This window comes from Eumetopias jubatus, unplaced genomic scaffold (assembly GCF_037043125.1).
Source record: "Eumetopias jubatus isolate StellerSeaLion01/CBP00866 unplaced genomic scaffold, mEumJub1_p1.0 scaffold_9, whole genome shotgun sequence".
Lineage (NCBI taxonomy): Eukaryota > Metazoa > Chordata > Mammalia > Carnivora > Otariidae > Eumetopias > Eumetopias jubatus.
In genome coordinates, this window is record NW_028274815.1 from 89,940,652 (window position 1) to 89,962,038 (window position 21,387).

At 44.4% G+C, this 21,387-nt stretch overlaps 1 protein-coding gene across 1 annotated transcript in view; it reads left to right on the forward strand.

Annotated features, from left to right (window-relative positions):
- The window catches only part of NINL (ninein like), a 170,334-nt gene that overhangs the window by 81,474 nt on the left and 67,473 nt on the right, over nt 1-21,387 (forward strand). Inside the window, exons 2-6 of the mRNA XM_088026673.1 lie at nt 3,783-3,976; nt 12,519-12,615; nt 16,751-16,929; nt 18,759-18,825; nt 20,524-20,714. Of these exons, the coding sequence (XP_087882799.1) occupies nt 3,794-3,976; nt 12,519-12,615; nt 16,751-16,929; nt 18,759-18,825; nt 20,524-20,714 (717 nt within the window). The 5' untranslated portion in view covers nt 3,783-3,793. The remainder of the gene's footprint in view (nt 1-3,782; nt 3,977-12,518; nt 12,616-16,750; nt 16,930-18,758; nt 18,826-20,523; nt 20,715-21,387) is intronic.

Below are 21,387 nucleotides of genomic sequence, written 5' to 3' on the forward strand. Positions count from 1 at the left end.
ACCTATACCTCCATGGGCAGCCAGGGCGCCTCTGGCCCCAGTTTGAGACTTTCTTCCTTCTGTGTAGAGAGGGAAAGCTGCAACTCAACAGGAACTTAAATTCCTGTGGTGGAGGGAGAGCCCAGCCACCCAGAGTGGTGTGGATGCAAGACTTGCCTATGGCTGGGAGAGGAAGACATTTCTTCTCTTCTTGCTCTGCCCTTGGGAAAACAGCCAAGCCTGCCTTCTCCAGGGATACTCCTGCACCACCCAGGGCATGCTCCACAGAGCATGGCTGGGTTTAGCCCCTTCACGACTCATGAAGAGGCCTCATGGGGTGTTTGCTGAGGAAGGTTTTGTAAGAGAAAACCCTGGAGATACCCTGTGTCTCTAAAACAATCCTTAGGTAAGCTGTGTTACATCTCTGCACACAAGAGCACAAGAGCATATGGTAATTTTTTTAAACGAAGAAGGCATGGAATGATCTCTCAGATGTGGTGTATTTTTTTAAAAGTTGTAAAATAGTATGTATGGTGTTACACTCATGTAAAAACATGCATATCTCTGTGTGTTATGTATGTACACACGTCGGTGCATCTGTCCACCTTGTAGACTTGGGAATAATTTCAAACCTACACTCCAAGCAGTGTTTACCTCTGGGAGTGGGGTTAGGCTTTTGTTTTGCTTTGATTTTTTTGTTTTTATTTTTGTTTTACTTTATATGCTTTTAATTGATTGAATTGGTTACAACTAAAGGTAAAATAGAAGAAATGGAGGATTTGTTCATGATTTGCAGAGGTGGTGGGGGAGGGGGGCATTGTTCATAAGCAGGGCAACAGGGAGAGCTTGGGGTGGGGGAGCATCAGCATCGGGGATATGTGGGTGTGGTAGGTTGTGCATTAGGGGTCCCCTAGTCACTTCTCACCCTCCTCGCCCCGATTCCTCTACCCTCTTTCACATACTGAATTTTGCCACTTGTCTTTCTTACTGTTATGTTCTCCTTTCCGTTTACTTGTGGCTTCTCAGAAATTAGCATTGACAAATACCAGTACTTGCGTGCAGCTCACCACAACTGGCTGTTGTCTACAAAAGGATGCGGCTCCCAGCTCGGGTTGGGGGCTCACCTTGGATGAGAAGCTTGACAGAGGTCAGGTTAGGAAGGTTATTTCATTTTCTGATTTATCCTTGATGATTTTACATGTGTATCTGTGTTTCTCGATGTTGTCTCTGTCATCATCTCAAAGCAGTCTGGGATGGGGGCAGGTTCCCAGCTCCACCTCTCCTTGCCCTTTCTCCGCTTCCCCACCCTCCTGTGGAAGTGCACGCGTCATTGGATGAGTGGGTAGGGGAGGCTTGTTCTCCTTTTACTCCTGCATCCAACCTGAGGCCATGAGCTGCTATACTGACCCTCAGAGTGGATGCTGGCAGTGTTTACACCCGATCAGCAGGTGTTCAATCAGGAGCTCAGGGGAGGCAGTTCACCTTAGAAAACCACAGTGAAACATCACAATGAAGATTCTATTCAGTCAGTTTTTTTACTGTCATCGATTCTGTTGTTTTCCTGAGTAAGATGATACTCTGGGGTTAGGGGGTTGATGTGAACAGATTCCAATCCCTCATACGGTTTTTGTGCTGATGCAGACCTCCCTTCCCACGTGGATGATGGTGGTCCAATACTGTCAACATTAAAAATTGTATCTTTGGGGTGCCTGGGTGGCTCAGCAGGTTTGACTCTTGATTTCGGCTCAGGTCATAATCTCAGGGTCATGAGATCAAGCCCCCATCAGGCTCTGCACTGGTCGTGGAGCCTGCTCAGGATTCTCTCTCTCCCTCTCCCTCTGCAGCACCCCCCATGTGTGCTCTCTCTCTCTCTCTCTCTCAAGAAGAATTACATCTTTAATTGGCATTTACTCTGCTGTCTCTTATTAGTAAGAAATGTTGCTTTACTGTTTCATGTTTATCCATTAATTATTTGATTATTAATGAGCTTGATCAGTTTTCCATGTTTGTTTACTTGTCATAGTTCCTCTTTTCAGAATTGTCCTTGGGGCGCCTGGGTGGCTCAGTTGGTTGATCCACTGCCTTCGGCTCAGGTCATGATCCTGGAGTCTCGGGATCGAGTCCCGCATCAGGCTCCCTGCTATCAGCGGGGAGTCTGCTTCTCCCTCTGACCCTCCCCCCTCTCATGCTCCCTCTATCTCATTCTCTCTCTCAAATAAATAAATAAAATCTTTAAAAGAAAAAAAAAGAATTGTCCTTGGTCTGTGCTGACCCACATGAAATTGCCATTGTTGTTGGTCGGAATGGTCTAGTATTGACAATTTCATATGGTTCATCCTAATACCTTTAGGGTTTCAGTGTTTTTCATGATTTAGCAACATTTTTCTAGTTATGAAGTGTTTCAGTTTCTATAAAAATTTTTCAGAAATATAAAAATATAGAAAATGGAAATGTGTAATACCACGAAATCATCTCTTACCATTTTGGTGTAGTTTTTTCCTCCTTCCTTCCTTCCTTCCTTCCTTCCTCCTTCTTTCTGTCTTGTCTTGTCCTTTCTTTCTTCTTTCTTTCTTAATTTCTCCCACATAATTGCAAAAGTCTCTTGATAGAACTGTTCTAGGCATAAGTGAACTGACTAGTATGTATACTAGCTATTATTATTATAAAGTTTTTATCCCGGCTTGATATTTTATCAACTGCACTTCTTCAAAAATGTGTTTTTTTAAGCCTATTGAATCTTCTGCCATATAATTATGCCGTAACTAACAAGCTCTTTTCTTTCATTGGATGTTTAATTTTCTTTCACATCTTTGTAGCTCTGTTTCCTGAAGCATAGGAATTTCTGTGAGGAATTTGGTGTACGTAAAATAAGTAGGTCAGATAATACAATTATTTAAAAGTTTTTTGGTAAATGTGACAAGTCTAGAATGTCTGGAAGACATTTACTTGTCACTTTCTACAGCAACGTGTGAGAGCCCCCTTATGATAGCCTCAGCTAGCTTTGGGGTGTTTTTATTCTAGATAATTTGACTGTGACAAATAGTATATTTATTTTCATTTAGACATTTTTAGATGGTTATTAGCCATATATTTTTCTTCTTTTGTGATTAATCAACATCCTTTGTATATTTTATTGGAGTTTTCATTTTTTATTATAAGTACTTTTATTTGGTAAAATAGTATTTGGAACTAAATACTAATAAGGGAAAAAATACCATACTTGTATATGTATAGAGAAAAATGAGAATATATATTTGCCAAAATACTCATAATGATATTTTTAGGTGGTGAAATTTTGGATGATTTTAGTTCTCTATTTTATATTTATCTCTTTTTTCTGATTATTCTATAATAATTTTTTTTATTTTTTAAAAGAGATTTATTTATTTAACAAAGAGAGAGCGGGCAGGTGGAGGGGCAGAGGACAGGCAGATTCTCCACTAAGCATGGAGCCTACCATGGGGCTCGATCCCAGGACCCTGAGATCATGACCTGAGTTGAAATCAAGAGTCGAACGCTTAACCGAGTGAGCCACTCAGGCGCCCCTATGATATTTTTCTTACAGAACAAAGAAATTCTGGCTTTTGTGAACAAGGACTGGCTCCCTGGTCACTTGCTTCTGACCTCTTGTACAAAGGTCCTACAGAAACCTGAGAGTGCCCTGGATGCCTTTTCCCACGTGCCCAGCCCCTGCCCGGCACCTGGACCACCTTGCTGAGGCTCATTAGAGCAGTGGAAGAACATGTGAGGTGTGGCAATAAAAGTGTACTCTTGTTTTTCTTTTCTTCCCCTGGCATGTCCAGCTTGCTATGGGATGGAAGAAGAAGAAGAGAACCACTATGTTTCACAGCTCAGGGAAGTCTACAGCAGCTGTGACACCACAGGGACAGGCTTTCTGGACCGGGAGGAACTGACCCAGCTCTGCCTCAAGCTTCAGTTGGAAAAGCAGCTGCCCATCCTTCTGCAAACACTTCTTGGAAATGACCACTTTGCCAAGGTGGGTGTTTGACTTCATTCTTATAAAGAAAAGCACAGAGTACTGTAGTTAGCTGCAGGCATTTGAGAAATATTAGTGGACTAAGGACACATGCCAGAAGAGAGTTACTAGGAACTGGAACACTGCTTTTCCTTCTGGGGACCTCCTATATTGAAGCAAGAGTTTCCTTCAGATTACTCTTTTTTTGAAAGCATAGTAACTTCCAGAAGTTTGGTTTGGTTTGTTTTTTCCAGAAAGATGTTTGAGAGATTTGTCAGGGGTGGAGTGAAGGGTTGGTTTGGGTGGGTGGCAGGTGGTTCACAAAAACACAAAGATCTGTGGGCAGCTGACACACTGAGACACAGGCAACCTCCAAGTACCTCGAAGGCAGATTGTCTAGTAAAATTACACAGCTTTATTTTTTTTAAAGATTTTATTTATTTATTTGAGAGAGAGAGAGAATGAGAGATAGAAAGCATGAGAGGGAAGAGGGTCAGAGGGAGAAGCAGACTCCCTGCTGAGCAGGAAGCCCGATGTGGGACTTGATCCCGGGACTCCAGGATCATGACCTGAGCCGAAGGCAGTCCCTTAACCAACTGAACCACCCAGGTGCCCAAAATTACACAGCTTTAAATTCATTCTAGCAGCTGGACAAAGCAACTACACACCACTGTTACAGGAACAAAGGATACCTATGTTCAGAGGTGTCCTCTGATTTTATCTAGGCCAGATAGAAAGTACTCTATCTCTGCTCCTTTTCACTAGGAAATTGAAGGTCATCTAGAATGGTGATCTAGAACGTGGACCACAACTTGCTTTCCTGACAGAAACACTGAAAAGCACCTCCCACCTTGTCCCTACATCTTAAATGTGTCTAGATGTTAACTTGTATGATAAAAACAGCCCTGGTCATCTTAACTTTGAAGGAAGAGCTTTTTTTTTTTTTCCCCCACAGAAATCAATAAAACTATTTTTATTTCAAATGAGAAAAAAAAATCCAGCCTGAAGATTTTCCTGAATTGGTTCTTGGACAAAAAGAAATGAAGAAAAACAAGAAGAAAACCCTCACTGCTGACACAGGGAGAAAGTCCTGATGAAATGTATCTCTTGTTACTTCCCAAAGCACCAACTGCCCCGTGTTCCCAATGCCTATCAGTAGGATACTGTTAGTCCCTCTTATAGAGCTCTGCCTCAATTAATCTGACCACACCCATTCTCTGTTTCTTTTTATTCTATGCCTGCCTCTTGGTTTTTTGTGTTTTTTTTTTTTTTATGGGCTTAAGAATCAGGTGTATTTTTTAAAATATATTTTTTAAGATTTTATTTATTTGAGAGAGAGTGAGAGCTAGAGAGAGAAAGAGAGCACACACAGAGGGAGAGAGAGAAGCAGACTCCTCACTGAGCAGGGACCCCGATGCGGGACTCAGTCCCAGGACCCTGGGATCATGACCTGAGCCGAAGGCAGACACTTAACTGACTGAGCCACCCAGGTGCCCCAGGTGTATTTTTTTTTTTTTTTTGAAAGATTTATTTATTTATTTATGGGGGGGGCAGAGGGAGAGGGAAAAAGAGTCAAGCAGACTCTGTGCTCAGCACAGAGCTGATGCAGGGTTTGATTTTATGCCCCTGAGATCAGGATCTGAGCTAAAACCAAGAGTTGGCCACTTAACTGACTGTAGCACCCAGGACCCCCAAATCAGGGGTATTTTTTATAATGTTCTTGTGCCTCTTTTTTTTTTTAAGATTTAATTTTATTTATTTGAGGGAAAGAGAGCACGATTTAGGGGGAAGAGCAGAAGGAGAGGGACAGACAGACCCCGTGCCAAGCACAGACTCCAACACAGGGACCCTGAGATCATGACCCGAGCTGAAATCAAGAGTTGGACACCCAACTCACTGAGCCACCCAGGTGCCCCGATAATGTTCTTGCCCCTCTTGATATCACCTAGAATTGTATTTGGGACCCAGAGGAGCAAAAAGCACATTTGTGAAAATCAACACTCTGGTTATTCAGTATAAACAGATGATCTGGTTTTCTTAATTATTTTGACGGTTGAGAAAATTCAAAACCAAAAGAATAACTTGTGGGTTCACATTCAGATGGCAGGTTCCGCTGATTGAACAAATCACATCATTCCCGAGCCTTGTCCCACTTTCTGTTTTGTATGTGCAGAAGTGGTATAACATTTATGTATTTGTTTTTTATTAACATATAATGTATTGTTTGTTTCAGGGGTACAGATCTGTGATTCATTGGTCTTACACAATACACAGCACTCACCACAACACATACCCTCCCCAGTGTCCATCACCCAGCCACCCCAACCCCCCACCCCCCTCCCCTCCAGCAACCATGGTATAACTTTTAGAAACATCAAATCAGAGCACCTGGGTGGCTCAGTTGGTTGAGCATCTGCCTTTGGCTCAGGTCATGATCCCTGGGTCCTGGGATCGAGCCCTCCTTGGGCTCCCTGCTCAGCAGGAGTCTGCCTCTCCCCTCAGCTTGTGCTCTCTCTCTCAAATAAATAAATAAAATATTTAAAAAAAAATAGAAAAGTCAAATTATGATAGAAAAAAAGGTTAGTATTGGAACTTCAGTAAAGAGAAAAATCAACTTGGGTTTGAGATTTCTGGCCTCCCCCACATCACATGTATCCCAAAAAGCAGTTTCTTGAGTTGTAATCCTTCTGGGAGGCTGGAAGTTTCTCCACACTTTCATGGGGAGGTATGTTAGAAGGAGAGACAGACACTCATAAGCAATGACAGGAGCCTGACCTTTTCTGATTAACAATGGCTTGTGGCAAAGCTCTGCACATGTTCATCCATCTTTCTGTCTATCCCAACTCCATTCTCTTACAGCCATGATTTCTGTTTCCACAAAACAAGTCAGGTGTTGGGTAAATTAAGAAATAGCTCTGCTTCCATTATTTTAGTGCTCTTGAGTCTGACCTGAAGTTGTCCCCCTTTCCCTCTCTGTAACATTTCAAGAGCAGTGCCCACAACCGCTGATGCCTCTAGGGGCCGGCTTTTGTCTCCCTCCACCCCATGCTTTATACTACCTCCTCTGTGATGGGGATTGTGGTGGATTATTTCTGCTTTCAGAGTTTTTACTGCTCCTCTGCTTCATCCCATAGACAGAGCATAGCTCACACAGCCAGCATACAGGGGAAACATTCTGTAGATGTTTTAGGGGAAGCTGGTGTCAAGCCAGAAATATCCAGATAGTTGTTACCATTTTCTACAACAGAAACCAAATGGTGGAGATTTCAGGAGTCTTCAGAGAAAATCAAGAGAAATCCTTTATCCAGGAGAATCGATTGGATTTTCAGTTCAAATATCACACATTATTTCCTTATAGTAACTAACATATATGACATCATGTAAATGTTAGTCATTGATACTTCAATCCAGTTAAAAAATTAAGAACAATATTATAAACAATATTAATTTGAATTAGCAAGGTAATGTTTTAATGTATTGAGGGCATGCTCATTTTTAATTCCTATTTCCTGTTAAAGAGACATTATCAAGGTCTGGTTTCAAGCCAGAAATTAATGTGGCCTAAGATTCCTGTGGAGTGTGGAAAATTACCATGTGCATTTTATGTATTTTCTCTTGTTTCTTTATCAGTGGCAAGGATCTTAGCTTTAGTATTTTAAATTTGGTCAGAAAGAGAATTTTACTCTCAAAAAATAATTATTTCTTAAATTGAAATATAATTGACATACAGTGTTACAGTAGTTTTAGGTGTACAACATAGTGATTAGACAAGTGTATATGTTATGCTGTGCTCGCCACAGGTGTAACCCACCATCTGTCACCATACTTTACTACAATATCATCGATTATATTCTCTATGCTGGGCCTTTTATCCTCGTGACTTATTCATTCCATAACTGGAAGCCTGTATCTCCCACTCCCCTTCAACATTTTGTCCATCCCCCTACTACCTCCTGTTTGGCAACCATCAGTCAATTTGTCCTCTGTATTTATGGGTCTGTTTTTGCTTTCTATTTGTTTATTCATTTGTTTTATTTTTAGATTCTATTTTTTAGATGACCATAAGTGAAATCCTATGGCAGTTGTCTTTCTGTGACTTATTTTAGCATAATATGTCCATCCATGTTGTCACAGATGACAAGATCTCAGCCTTTCTTATGACCGAATAGTATTCCTTTGTATACATACACCACATCTTCCTTACCCATTCATCTATTGACAGACACTTGGGCTGCTTCTGTATCTTTGCTATTGTAAATAATGCTTCAATAAACATAGGGGTGCATATACTTGAAAAAATAATTCTTAACATAGTGTTACTGAAAATAATTTTAAAGTTGAAAATGATTGTCAAAGGGTCTAGCCTCTATTTGTGACGAGTGAGTCTGAGATTATACAGAGATGATGGTATGTCCTTTTTGGTGAAGCACCTGAGTATTATGGGTTTGTTCTTCCCCCTTTCTTGAGCTACGAAAGAAGAAAACATAGAAACACAAGCACAGTCAGAATAGTATCAGATAGGGGTGCCTGGGTGGCTCAGTTGGTTAAGCCTCTGCCTTTGGCTCAGGTCATGACCCCAGGGCCCTGGGATTGAGCCCCATGGCAGGCTCCCTGCTCAGCAGGGGTTCTGCTTCTCCCTCTCCCTCTCCTCCTGCCTCTTCCCCCACTCATGCTATCTCTCATTATCTCTGTCTCTCTCGCTCTCAAATAAATAAATCTTTTAAGAAAAAAAAAAGAAGAGTATCAGATAAAATGTCAACACACTTGGCCATCAGATCGCACTACTGTCTGATAGTTGGAAGAAAGTCAGCTGATAAGTATTACCAAAGACACAAAAGAAATCAGAGATTAGATCAAGCAAAATTGTCATTTCCTTTTTTTTTTTTTAAGATTTTATTTATTTATTTGACAGAGAGAGAGAGACAGTGAGAGAGGGAACACCAGCAGGGGGAGTGGGAGAGGGAGAAGCAGGCTTCCCGCCGAACAGGGAGCCCGATGCGGGGCTCGATCCCAGGACCCTGGGATCAGAACCTGAGCTGAAGGCAGACGCTTAATGATTGAGCCACCCAGGCACCCCTGTCATTTCCTTTTGCTTCCATGTATTCAACAAGTACTTTTTAAAAAAGATTTCATTTATTTATTTGTCAGAGAGAGCACTAGCTGGGGCAGTGGCAGGCAGAGGGAGAAGCAGGCTCCCCGCCGAGCAGGGAGCCCCATGCGGGGCTCCGTTCCAGGACCCCAGGATCATGACCTGAGCCAAAGGCAGACACTCAACTGACTGAGCCACCCAGGCGTCCTTTCAACAAGTATTTTTGAGCACTTAGTATGTGCTCTGCAATATGCAGAAGCTAGGATGTGATCATCAAAGAAATATAATGTCTATCTTCATATGAAATGAAATCTATGCAAGATATTCATTCTAGTATTGATTCAAATAGCAAAAGATTGGAAACAGCCTTTTAAATATGAGATTGGTTAAATAAATTCTCATAGCTCCATCTGATGAAATTTATGCAGTCCTAAAAAAGTATGAACGGGCTTCAGACATTCTGGTAGTGGCAGGTTAGCAAACACAGGCCAACCTTCCAGGGAGGGCTACTAAAAAAGCTGAACAAAATCATAAAATCAAAGATCTTGAAAATGGTAGAGAGCAAATAAGTCAGTGAAGAATTACCAGCCTAAAAATCTGTAAGTCACACACTGAGAGAGGTTCAGCCCAGCACACAAAACCCCGTTAGTGCTGAGAAACTGTGAAATTGATGTGGTCTTTGGGACCTCAGAGGGCCAGGAAAATCTGTCGAAACACAGGTTCCGGGGCACCTGGGTGGCTCAGTCAGTTAGGTATCTGCCTTCAGCTCAGGTCATGATCCTGGAGTCCTGGGATCGAGTCCCACTTCAGGCTCCCCGTTGGTGGGGAGTTGGCTTCTTCCTTTCCTCTCTGCTTGTGCTCTCTCTCGCTATCTCTCTCTCTCACACAAATAAAAAAAAAAAAGTTAAAAACAAAACAAAACACAGGTTCACCCAAGGTAGAGAATCTAATAAACTAGCCCCCAATTTAAGGAAGGATCTGAATCAGCCATTGTGCTTTTTTGCTGTCTGGGCTTGTCTCGTCTCAGTGGTCTAGATAAACCTCATTTAGCTGAAGGTGGTCCTGCCCACAAAAGTAAACAAATGCACAAATAGTCCAGTGTCAGGTCATGGTAACATGTGTATCCCAGGCAAACAGCTGTATTTAGTGCTCAGTGGCGGCAACAGGGGTTTGCTGATTCAAATTCTGTGCCAGATTTGAGAAGCATGCTTGGATCTATAGCCCCAAATCTGCTTTTCCAGCATTTACTGGTAACCTTTTGACCTACATAAGCCCTTCTGTTGACTTCTTTCTGTGTGACTTATTGAAGTATCCATAGAGAACAGAGCACATATCAGAAGTGTACACTCAATGACTATCCCATACTGAGCATACCTGGGTAACGAGCATCTGGAATCCCTCCCCATGTGCCTTGCAGTCCTTTCTCACTAAGGCCACTACTGTCCTGACACTAACACCATAGATTTGCTTTGCCTGTTTGTGATCTTTGTAGCATGGAAATACACAGTACGTGCTCAGTACATACTCTCTGACTTCCTTTACTCAGTATTATATCTGTGAAATACAGTTCATCTTGTCTCTGTGTTTTTTTTTCCATCATCATATTTCATTTTTTGACTATATCATAATTTACCCATTCCATTTATGAACATCTTGGTCATTTCTACTATTCTTCTAATAAATTGTTTATCTTCTTGAAAAAAGTCTATTGAAAGTAAAATAAAAACATTTCAGACAAACTACAGAGTTTAGCACCAGCATACTTAAGAAAAATGAAATTCTAAACCATGCACTTCAAATAGAAAATTATCCTAGACAGAAGGTCAGAAATACAAGAACAAATGAAAAACAAAGCGGTAAATATTTGGATAATTCTTAATGAACATTGATTATATAAAATAAAAAATATTTTGTGGGGAGTTAAAGTAGAGCAAGTTAAAATATATGGCAACTCATAAGAAAGGCATGAAAGTCAGGAGTATAGTAGATGAAATGAAAGTGTTACATAGGCTTCCTGTTGTCACAGAATAGGGTAAAAGTATTGACTAATAGTAAACTTTGATAAGCTGAGGATGTGTGTTGTAATTTGTAGGATAAATGGTCAGAGAAAGGAAATAGACTATATAACTTCTAACTTAGTAAAGGGAAAAAGAAGTCCTAAAAAAAAAAAAAAAAAGTAAATCCAAAGAGAGGAAACCAGGGAGAAAACACAAGCAGGTCAGATTGAAATCACACAATAGAACAGTAGATTTAAATCCAAATATATCAGTAATTATATTAAATGTAAATAGACTAAATAGTTAAAAGATAAAACTTTTATAAATGACACCTAAAATATATGGATATAAAAAATTGACATTGCTAAAATTTGGTAAAAAGATATATCATGTAAATACTAACCAAAAGAAAGCTAGTCTTTATGGTGAAAAACATTACCAAAGTAAAGAGGGTTAGCATTTTATAGCCATAAAAGATTCAGTTCACAAAGAGGATTTAAATGCATATTCTATGACCCAGCAATCCCATTCATCGACATATACTCCTAAGAAACTCCTAAGGACACATGTGCAATACTGTTCAAAGCCTTTAAAAAAAAAAATAACCAGCCACTGGAAACAATGGGAATATTCATCAGTAGGAGAACGGATTTATGAATTTTTGCACAGTTAAACAATGGAATACTATACAGCAGAGAAAATGCATTTTGCATGGCAGCTTGAATGAACATTACAGAAGTAATATTGAGTCTAAGAAGCAAGACATAAAAGAATATATGCATATGATTCCATTTAGATCAAATTTGAAAAGAGACAAAACTAAACCATATTGTTCTGGGATGCATACAAATGAGGAAACAAGCAAAGATGTTAATACCATAAAAGAGTGGGGGGCAGGGAATTTAATAGGAAAGGAGCCGTGGTGGAGGAGACTCTGAGGTGCTGATATTATTCCATGTTTTGGTGGGGTGGTGATAGCCTGGATATTTTCTTTTTGTATATTAGTGTTTTATGATCACCAGATCCCCATTTTGGGTACATTTTCTAATTATTAAAATTGGTTATAGGAGTTTTTTGGTGATTAGTTTGTGACTCACTTTTACTTGTTATATTCCTCTATTTAAAAAAATCTTAAGTGACTATTAGAACAAATGAACGTTCTCAGAGCTAAAGGCAACAGTAAGATGTTTCCATCTGAGAATAAAAACAAAAGGCTAAGGTATTTTATGGTGATCTGTTGAAAGTAGTCCTGACCTCTCTTTTCTTTTTTTTTTTTAAGATTTTATTTATTTATTTGACAGAGAGACATAGCGAGAGAGGGAACACAAGCAGGGGGAGTGGGAGAGGGAGGGAGAAGCAGGGAGCCCGATGTGGGGCTCGATCCCAGGACGCCAGGATCATGACCTGAGCCGAAGGCAGACACTTAACGACTGAGCCACTCAGGCGCCCCTGACCTCTCTTTTCTTATATTTACCAGGTTAACTTTGAGGAATTTAAAGAAGGTTTTGTGGCAGTGTTGTCATCAACTGCTGGTGTTGGCCCCTCAGATGAAGACAGCAGTTCTTTGGAATCAAGTAAGAGGATTTCCTCCTCTCACTTCAAGTGTTTGTTTTTTTCATTATTTGTTACCTTCTAGAGTGTGATATTCAGATTGAAAAATATAGCAGGTCTGAGAACTAAATTGTAACTCCACTCCCTTACTGCCAACCTGTGTGGACTAGGACAAGACTTTGGGTTTTTTCTTCTTCTGTTTCCTTATTTGTGCAATAGTGTTGGAAAGGAGAAGCTCTATTGTTTTCCTTTACACATAGCACTTCTGTGTGTATGTGTGGTAGTCCGTCTCACACCAGGCAATTCTCTAACACTATCCGGGTGTCCTACATTATAACTCAGTCCTGACATTGCCTACCTGCAGTTAGCCTCAGATTCCACAGGCCAAGGGCTCAATCCCACAATATGGTCCTCACTTCAGATGACAGTCACAGATCCAGGTTGTCATCTATGCTTCTGATGGCTATAAATCAGAGGTTCCCACAACCCCTTCCTCAGGTTCAATTAATTTGCAAGAGGAGCTCCTAAAACTCAGGAAAACAGTTTACTTACCAGATCACCAGTTTATTGTAAAAGGATGTAAGTCAGGAATAGCCAGGTGGAAGAGGGCACAGGGCAAAGTATGGGGAAAGGATACAGAGCTTCCATGCCCTCTCCAGGCAAGCCATTCTCTCCCAGTCTCTGTGTGTTCACCCCAGAAGCTCTCTGAACCTCATCCTGATGGGTTTTTGTTCAGGCTTCATTACATAGGCATGTTTGATCAAATCATTGGCTCTTGGTGATTGAACTCAACCTCCAGCCCCTCCCCCTTCCCTGGAGGTCAGAGTGGGGCTGAACATTCTAACCCTCTAATCACATGGTTGGGTCCCTGGGCAACCACCCCGATCCTTAAGGGCTTTCCAGAAGTCACCTCATTAACATAAACTCAGGTTTGGTTGCTCTTGTCACTTAGGACATTCCAAGGGTTTTAGGAGCTCTGGGCCAGGGGTGAGATGAAGAGCAAATACATATTTATTATAAATCACAGTATCACAAGTGTCAAATAATATTGTGTGCTGTCCTTAAGGCATGGGCTGTTGACAAGATAAAGTAGATGTAGAGCAGTTGAAGTTTCAAGAATTGAAGCTCCGTGCAGACACAGGTGTACCTAGACCACTGAGGTTGGCAGAGCAGGTAGGATGCCAGCAGCCAGAGACAGACCTCACTGTATCTTTTGTCAGACAGTAGTGGTGTGTTGTGCTGATAGGCCTACTTAGACTCCTGTTATGGGAATGGGGCTGGTGGGACAAAGATAGCATGTCCAAGTGGAAGTGGTGTCCTGAGGGGGGATGCCCCCTGGCTTTGGTAATGGTCAGGAGGTGGAGGGAGGGTTTGGAGAGCGGTCCACTCAGGGGCATGTAGATTGTGGGGTGAGGGTCAGAAGATGCTGACAGACATTGTCATTAGTGCCTGCTCCATCAGACTTGAGGCTGTAAGTGGCAGCCATGCTTCAGACCCTTCTTGGCTATCTCTGATGAGTATTGGGCAGGTGAGTGAAAGGGGGCATGGGGCAGTGTGTTCGAGGTTGGAGGCATGGTATTGATGAGCAGACCGAGGAGGGAGCTCTTTCCCTCAGCCCCACGGCAGGCTCCTGCCGTGGCGGATCCTTGGTCTGGAGTGGGTGCCTGACTGGATAACAGGGATAACAGTGTGGGAGGGCTTGGGGCAGGGGAGTGGGAGGTGGAAAGGATGAGAGCTCACATCGATTGTCTTCAGTGTGTTCGGACTCCCAGAGATCTGTAGCATTATCATGCCCATTATTCAGATAAGGAACTGAGGCTTGATGTGTGAAGGGATTTATTTGTCCAAGATCCCACAGCTAGTAAGTGAGAACCAAGATTCGAGTCACAATTTTCCAGTTGCAAGCCCTGGGTGGGCCCTTGTATATGCAGTGTAGACAGAACCCGCTCCTTCCACTGGCTGCCCAAGGCTACAAGAGCGCCTGGGTATAGTGCAGAGAACCCTGACGTGGGAGGAGCAGACCAGCAGTGGGAACCATTTGTAGGACCCTCAGGGCATTCGCTGGTTGCTTTGTCTGACACTTTTCTTCTCTAAGAGGTGAAGATGGCCACTGGCCTTTACGAATACAGGATTTAGAATATGGCCTGTGATGGTGTACAAGAATGGAAAGGTGCCTGGTGTCCCTGACACTGCACGTGCCCCTCCCACACTAGAGAATGCATGAAGCTTCTAAACGTAAAACTGGATCTGTGGACATGCACTAAAAAAAACCAAAAAACAGAAAAAAGAGAGAAAGGAGCTATTCTAGGACTTGTGGGTTTTTTCCACCTATTCTATTTTTTTGTTGTTTTCTTTGGCTTTTGCTTTTCTTTTGGATTTCAAAGCTTTCCTCAATTAAATGGTCATATGTGTGGCCTGACACTCCTCTCCTCTTGCCAGCCTAAGGGGTGGGGGGCATCAGAGTCCCTCTGAGTTTTCTGTGCTTGGATTCCTAAATGTGCCCCAGCTTCCCACTTCCCACCTGATAGGACTTTACCTCTTCCTAAACCACCTGAAGGTGGAAGATTCTTCTCCGCCCACATTAACCAGCCTGCAGCCTCTCTGTAACCAGAAACCATGCTCAGATGCAAGAGCCTATATTCACCGGTCCTCACTTACCCTTTTGGCAGCTCTCTGGTGGGAGCCTTTTTCCATGTTTGTAGCCTCCCCCTTCTGTACGCTGCTGGGTCTGCTCACAGGTTCTCCTGTTTTCTCTCTGCTGACTCAGACACTTTGCCCTCCCCTTCAGCACATCACATGCCTGTTGTCCCAGGGTGATTGGTATAGTGTCCATTATTACCTCCAGGTGTCCCAGTGAGGGGAGCAATGCTATATTCACCCTGCATATTTCAGCTGCCTTAAATGTCATGCTGTCACTTCACAGTCTGTCCATCCCACATGGAACTTGGCGTCTTCCTCCCTTGACCCCAGTGTCTGTCTGCCACTGGTATCACTGTGCTTCCAATTGGCAAGGCTGTACCCAGCCCCCTCCTCTGCTGTGGTCCCAAGGGCAGGGGCTGTGGCCTGGCCGTTTGAGGTTTGGAAGAAAGGAATGATGGCTTGAAGGAGTGTGACACATCTCAGTGAAATGCTGCTCAGTTTTCCTGGCCTGGCCTTACTTCACTGGACCCTTTGCCTTTCTCTTCAACCAGCCCATTCTGATCACTTTCCTTGGAACCCGTGTCCTGTCCTGGTTGCTGCCCATAATGCCCTCCCCAGGCTCTCTCCTACCCACCCAAATTCCACACAGTGTCAGTGTCATTTCTTCTCTGTCTGAAAGGTACCAGCTGCTCTGTACAAAGTGGATAGGTCAGGAGGGAAGAAGGAAATGGAAGGGATTGTTAGGGTTTAAGGGATTCTCATGAATCCCAAACTAAAACCCATGCCTGCCTTTGCCCCAGACTTCAGACCTGCAGAGTTTCAGCCTCCTGGGCTGTGTGTGAGGTCCACGCCCACCGTGCCCTGATGGTCCTGTCCAGATCGGGTTCCGAAGTGAGCAGGGTAGGAAGTGACCTTCTGGTCTCTAGAGCAGTATGTCGCTGGATTATTGGAGGTTTTTTTCCTTTTCTCTAATAAAATGCTATTAGTATTAGTCTTCTATTAGATCAACAAGAAGTCATTTCTTAGTAGTAGTCTTTTACTACATAAACAAAAGCAAAATATACTCAGAAAAATTTAAACAGGGACACCTGGGAGGCTCAGTCGGTTAAGTGTCTGCCTTCAGCTCAGGTCATGGTCCCAGGGTCCTGGAATCAAGTTCCACGTTGGGCTCCCTGCTCCACGGGGCATCTGCTTCTCCCTCTGCCTGCCGCTCCCCCTGCTTGTGCATGTGTGCTCGTGCATGCTCTCTCTCTCGAACAAATAAATAAAATCTTAAAAAAAAAAAGAAAGAAAAATTTAAACAGTACATAGAGTTTAGAGTAGAAAGTTACTGTCTCCCAGCCTGGGTTTCTCAGTCCCCTGCCTGAGGATTAGGGAGAATAGATTGACCACTGTTAACTGTTCTCTGTGTTCCTCCAGACATTCTCTGTGTGCGTCTCTGAAGGCTGCACTCCGCATCTTGAAATGTGTTGCAGCAGTGTGTGGGCCCCCCAACCAAACCTCCCATTTTCTTTCCAGCTGCCTCTCGTGCTGTCCCACCAAAGTACGTGAGCGGCTCTAAGTGGTACGGTCGCTGGAGCCGGCCCGAGCCCGAGCTGTGTGGCTCTGCAACAGGAGCCAAATGTTTACCAGAACAGCAGGCCCGGACCACTGGAAGAGGCCAACTCCGTCGCTCCGCATCTTTGGAAAGTGTGGAGGTGGGTCGGGTTCCCCTTCCCCACCCCATTTCACTTAGTCATTGTGACGTGACTACAAGAGGATGTGAGGGGCAGGTGGGCATTTCTGGGCATCTCAAGTCACCAGAAGCATGGGTGCACATTGGGAAATGACATTTCGTTCTAAAATATCTCTGGGTCTGATTGTCTGCAGGGAAATTCTGGCCAGCGAGCATACTCCTTCGGACATTGGGGCAGCGGAGAATTGGTGTCCAAATCACTTGTTTCTTTCCCTCCCCTGCTTACCACCACCAGCTTTTCCCCAGCACTGGGAGAAGACTGGTTGTATGGTTTCATAGGAGTGAGGAAAGAAAGGGAAGATGCTTTTTTGATGCCCCTGCAAGGTTAGGAATTTGGAAGTACCAAGCCCACAGTCCCACCTGCCTTGAATACTTAGGATATACCAAGGCCCACACTTAAAATTTGTCGAAGATGTACCAGACACCTCCTGGGGCCTTGGGGGTTGATTCTAGCCCCCCATGTCCCTGAGTTGTTCACTGCTGCTGGGGCAAACTCAGGAGACGGGCTGCTAGAGCCCGACAGCCTTCGTGTCAGGAAATATCCATGGGGCAGATCCACAGCTAGCTTTCAAGTTAACCATGGATTCCTTAGACCTGTTTCCAAGAATTTCAGAAGATTCCTGATTCCTGCTCTCTGTGATGTCCACTTTGTCAGGTGGGGCTTTATGGGGACTTATTTTTAGTAAGACAGCTCTGGGCTTTCACATTAATTTGTTTATATGTTCAACATTTGTTGAGGCAAACATATCTACTTAAATCGTAGAGTCCCTTTGCTAGACAATACCAACAAACCCCAGGTGTTCACTTTTTTATCCTCTTTAACTTTGGTCCTCAGAGATGGAGGTCTGAGGAGTCTGCTCTGCCTCCCTTGTACCATTCTGCTTGGTAAAACCATCTTGGATCCCTGGAACTAGAACATGGGAAAATGTTGTTTTAAGGTTGTTGGTTGGGCTGAATGCATTAGAAAAATGGGACATAACACCTGCTCCCAGATTCCACTCTCATTTCATTGCCAGCTCTGAGGGGCGCTGAGTCTTGGTCAATTTGACATTCCTTCCAGGATCAGTCATGGGACACACAGCACCTGTCAGAAGCGACTTTGATTTTGTAGTTGGCTGACTAGGCCACAAAAACCTGAGGTTTTTACTTGAGTCAAGTGTTTCTTGGTGGCCTGCCGCCTGCAGGGTGCAGCTTGCAAAGGGCCCTGAGGTGTCAGGTGCTTGCTATGCATCATGCTGTCCCTAGAGCTCCTGGAGGGACAGAGAAAACCACTCTCCCTCTAACTGTTGGCTGAACTGATAAGGATGATAAGGGATGGGGTGCAGAGAGATGAGGACCATTAAGCTTGAGTCAAGATGATGTGGTGTGATGGCAAGTTGACCGTGTTCCACAGCCACTTCTCTCCAGCGCTGGTGTATGAAGCCAGCACCACAAGAAGCTGTTGATTGGGAAACCTTTTTCTCCCCTTTTAGGGTACAAGTGCTTGATTGTGTTTTTAGTGTGAACTACTGATTATTTTGGGTTTCTGTTGAGGAACTTCCTGTGTCCCTGTGTCTATACCGTAGCGCTTGGTCTGTGAGAGGGAGCTGCTCTGTGCTGGCGCCTCTCAACCTGGACACAGAGCCCACCTGCCAGTGTGGGCTTTCCCTCGAGGAGCTGCATCTCACCAGCTGTTGTTCCTCTTCCTCAGTCCCTGCCCAGCACCACCACATACCCTTCTTCTGTTCCTGGAGCTCTATCCACTGCCACATACTCCAGGGAATTCATATCTTTCTCTTTTCATTTTCCCAGAGTCTCAAGTCAGACGAAGAAGCTGAAAGTGCTAAAGAACCTCAGAATGAGTTGTTTGAAGCACGAGGTAAAGCCACAGCTTCATGGTTGTGCTCCCTCCCTTTGACCAGTGCTTTGAAGTTCAAGGAGCTAGGTCATTGGTCAGTGAGCCAGCCATGTGTAATTTCCTGGGAAGCATGCCGAGTGGGTGGTGTCCCTCGGGGGCCCCTACTCCAGAGTTAGTCCTAGCTGGGAGGTGGTCACTTGATCCTCAGCATCCCCTGAGGTCAGACCCTTAGAGGCCACTGGCCAAGTGGCAGTATGTTCTGCCACGTCTCATAGTCTGTGAGGGCCAGGGTGACCCCAGCTGACAGGCATGGCCTTGGGGTCTCAGGCCTGTTGCACTGCCTTCTTGATATGCTGGGTCTGGGTACATCCTCTTCCCGGCTGTGTACAAGCAGTCTTGGCAACTGCCAGCAGGCCTGTCTGTGCTCCAGATGAAATGCCTGACATGGTCTTGGCCCTCGGGAGCCTTGGAGGAGCAACCAGAAGGCAGCAGCAGGTGTACATAAGCAGATTGCAGTGTGCCCACATGTGGGTCTGTGGATGACTTAATGATGCCTCCCACATGAGCGCGTCACAGGGCAGAAAGTGCGGAAACTTAATTTGAAGGGGGAGACCTGAATTGACCTTGAATTTCTGCTGCAGTAAAAAATCAGCAGCTGGAACCGAGCATGCTCTAGATTGTGGTCCTCAAGGACAAGGGCCACTGATAATTGTTTACCTCGGTGGATGTCAGAGGAAATGACCTGAGTGCCCACCTGGGCTGCTGGATGAAGCACATAGATCAGGAAGAGCAGCCAGGCCATCACATCCTAACTGCCTTGGCCTCAAAGTCTAAATTTTGGGTGGGAAAGGAAGGACTGGCCCGGAAGTTTGTGCATGGTGCAATTTGGGATCTTTACCCGCAGGTTCTTCCTAGCCTTGAACAGAAACCTTTCCAGCGGATTAGAACTGACAGTAGTGCATGAAACTCACATCAGAGCTCAGAGGATTGATTTACCTCCTCCACCATCCCTGAAAAATAAACCCTCGTATGAGAGATGCTTTTATGTTTTTACTTAGAAATTTCAGACTCTTTAACCTGGAAGGGATCTCAAAGAAGGCATTTTCCTCAGCCCCGTACAATGTTGTTCATGAGCACACAGCCAGTATGGACTAGCTGTGGAGGGGATGTCTGGCTTGAAGCATGGCTCATCAATGGATGGCTTCTCATGGGCACCCCCAGCATTGTTCTGTGTTCTTCTACAAGTTGTTTCTCCAGCAAAGCTCAGAAACATAAGTTTCTAGAATTTTTTTTTTTTAAATTAGTCTGGTTTTGGGGTTTTTTGTGTGTGTGTGTGTGTGTTTTGGGTTTTGTTTTTTTTTTTGTGTTTTTTTTTTTTTGGTAAATACAAATAATTTAGCCCTCTTTTATGTGCTTTCAGTGGTCTGACTTCTGACTTTAGGAGGTTCCCTTCAGAGAAAGCTTTCCCCACATGGACCAGAGATTCCCCCCCACTGACATTTTATTATGAAAATTTGCAAACACAGAATGAAGATGAAAGAATCATACTGTGAGCAGCCTTGTACCCATCACCTAGATTGCACCTTTGATGCTTTGCTACTCAAGTGTGTCCATCGCCCTGTCCATCTGATTTCAGAGTACATTGCCGGCGTTGGGGTGTTCCCCCCAGGTGCTTCCACCTGGGAGCGTAGGGTTTACCTGTCTCTCTCCCTGCTTCAGGCCAGCTGCCAGCTTGGGGTTCTGAGGTCTTTGGGTGCCTCCAGAAGCCCTGCAGCCCCTCCTTGGACACCCCTGAGAGCCGGGTTCGGGGCATCTGGGAAGAGCTGGGCGTCGGCAGTAGCGGCCACCTCAGCGAGCAGGAGCTGGCCATCGTCTGCCAGAGCATCGGGCTCCAGGGACTGGACAAGGAGGTGAGAGGGGCCAAGGCAGACCACACTGGAGGATGGGCTCCTTGTGATGGTCAGGTTGGTTGGTGTTGGGTCTAGAGAGTCCCTTCACCCTCCAGACACTGATGTGGTTGTACCACTTTCTGGTCTGAAGTCCTCTGATAACTCCCAGTGCTGCTGCTGAGGTCTGCACCCACGTAGGTCACGGGTGGCCTGCCTCACCGGCATCTGAGCATTTTCACTCATGACCGTTCCTCTGCCTAGAGTGCCCTTTCCCCTTCCTGCGTTGCCCAGTTCTACCACCCAGCCCAGATATGGCCCCTGAGGCAGGCTGTGCTCCCCAGGGGCTGTATTGACCCCTCCTTTACTCTTGCAGGGCCCGAGGGGAGGTGGGTAGGCTGTGGTGATGGGGAAGCTCCCCCTTGGTAAAATCCTCCTTAGCCCTGCTGTCCTTGGTAGTTCCTGAACCGCTGGGGGCCCAGGGCACCTTCCATATGAATGTCTTCCTCTTACCATCCAGCAAGTTCCTGGCATGATAGACTCTGGGTATTTGTGGAATTAGGAAGTGCAGGTGGCATCCATTCACAGCAGGGTGGAAACTGAGCAGGTGTGGAGATGTCAGGCCAGAACCAAGGGAGGTCAGGTGTGTCCCAGATGGTTTGAATTTGCTAAGGATGAGCAGACTGCCCAGCATGGG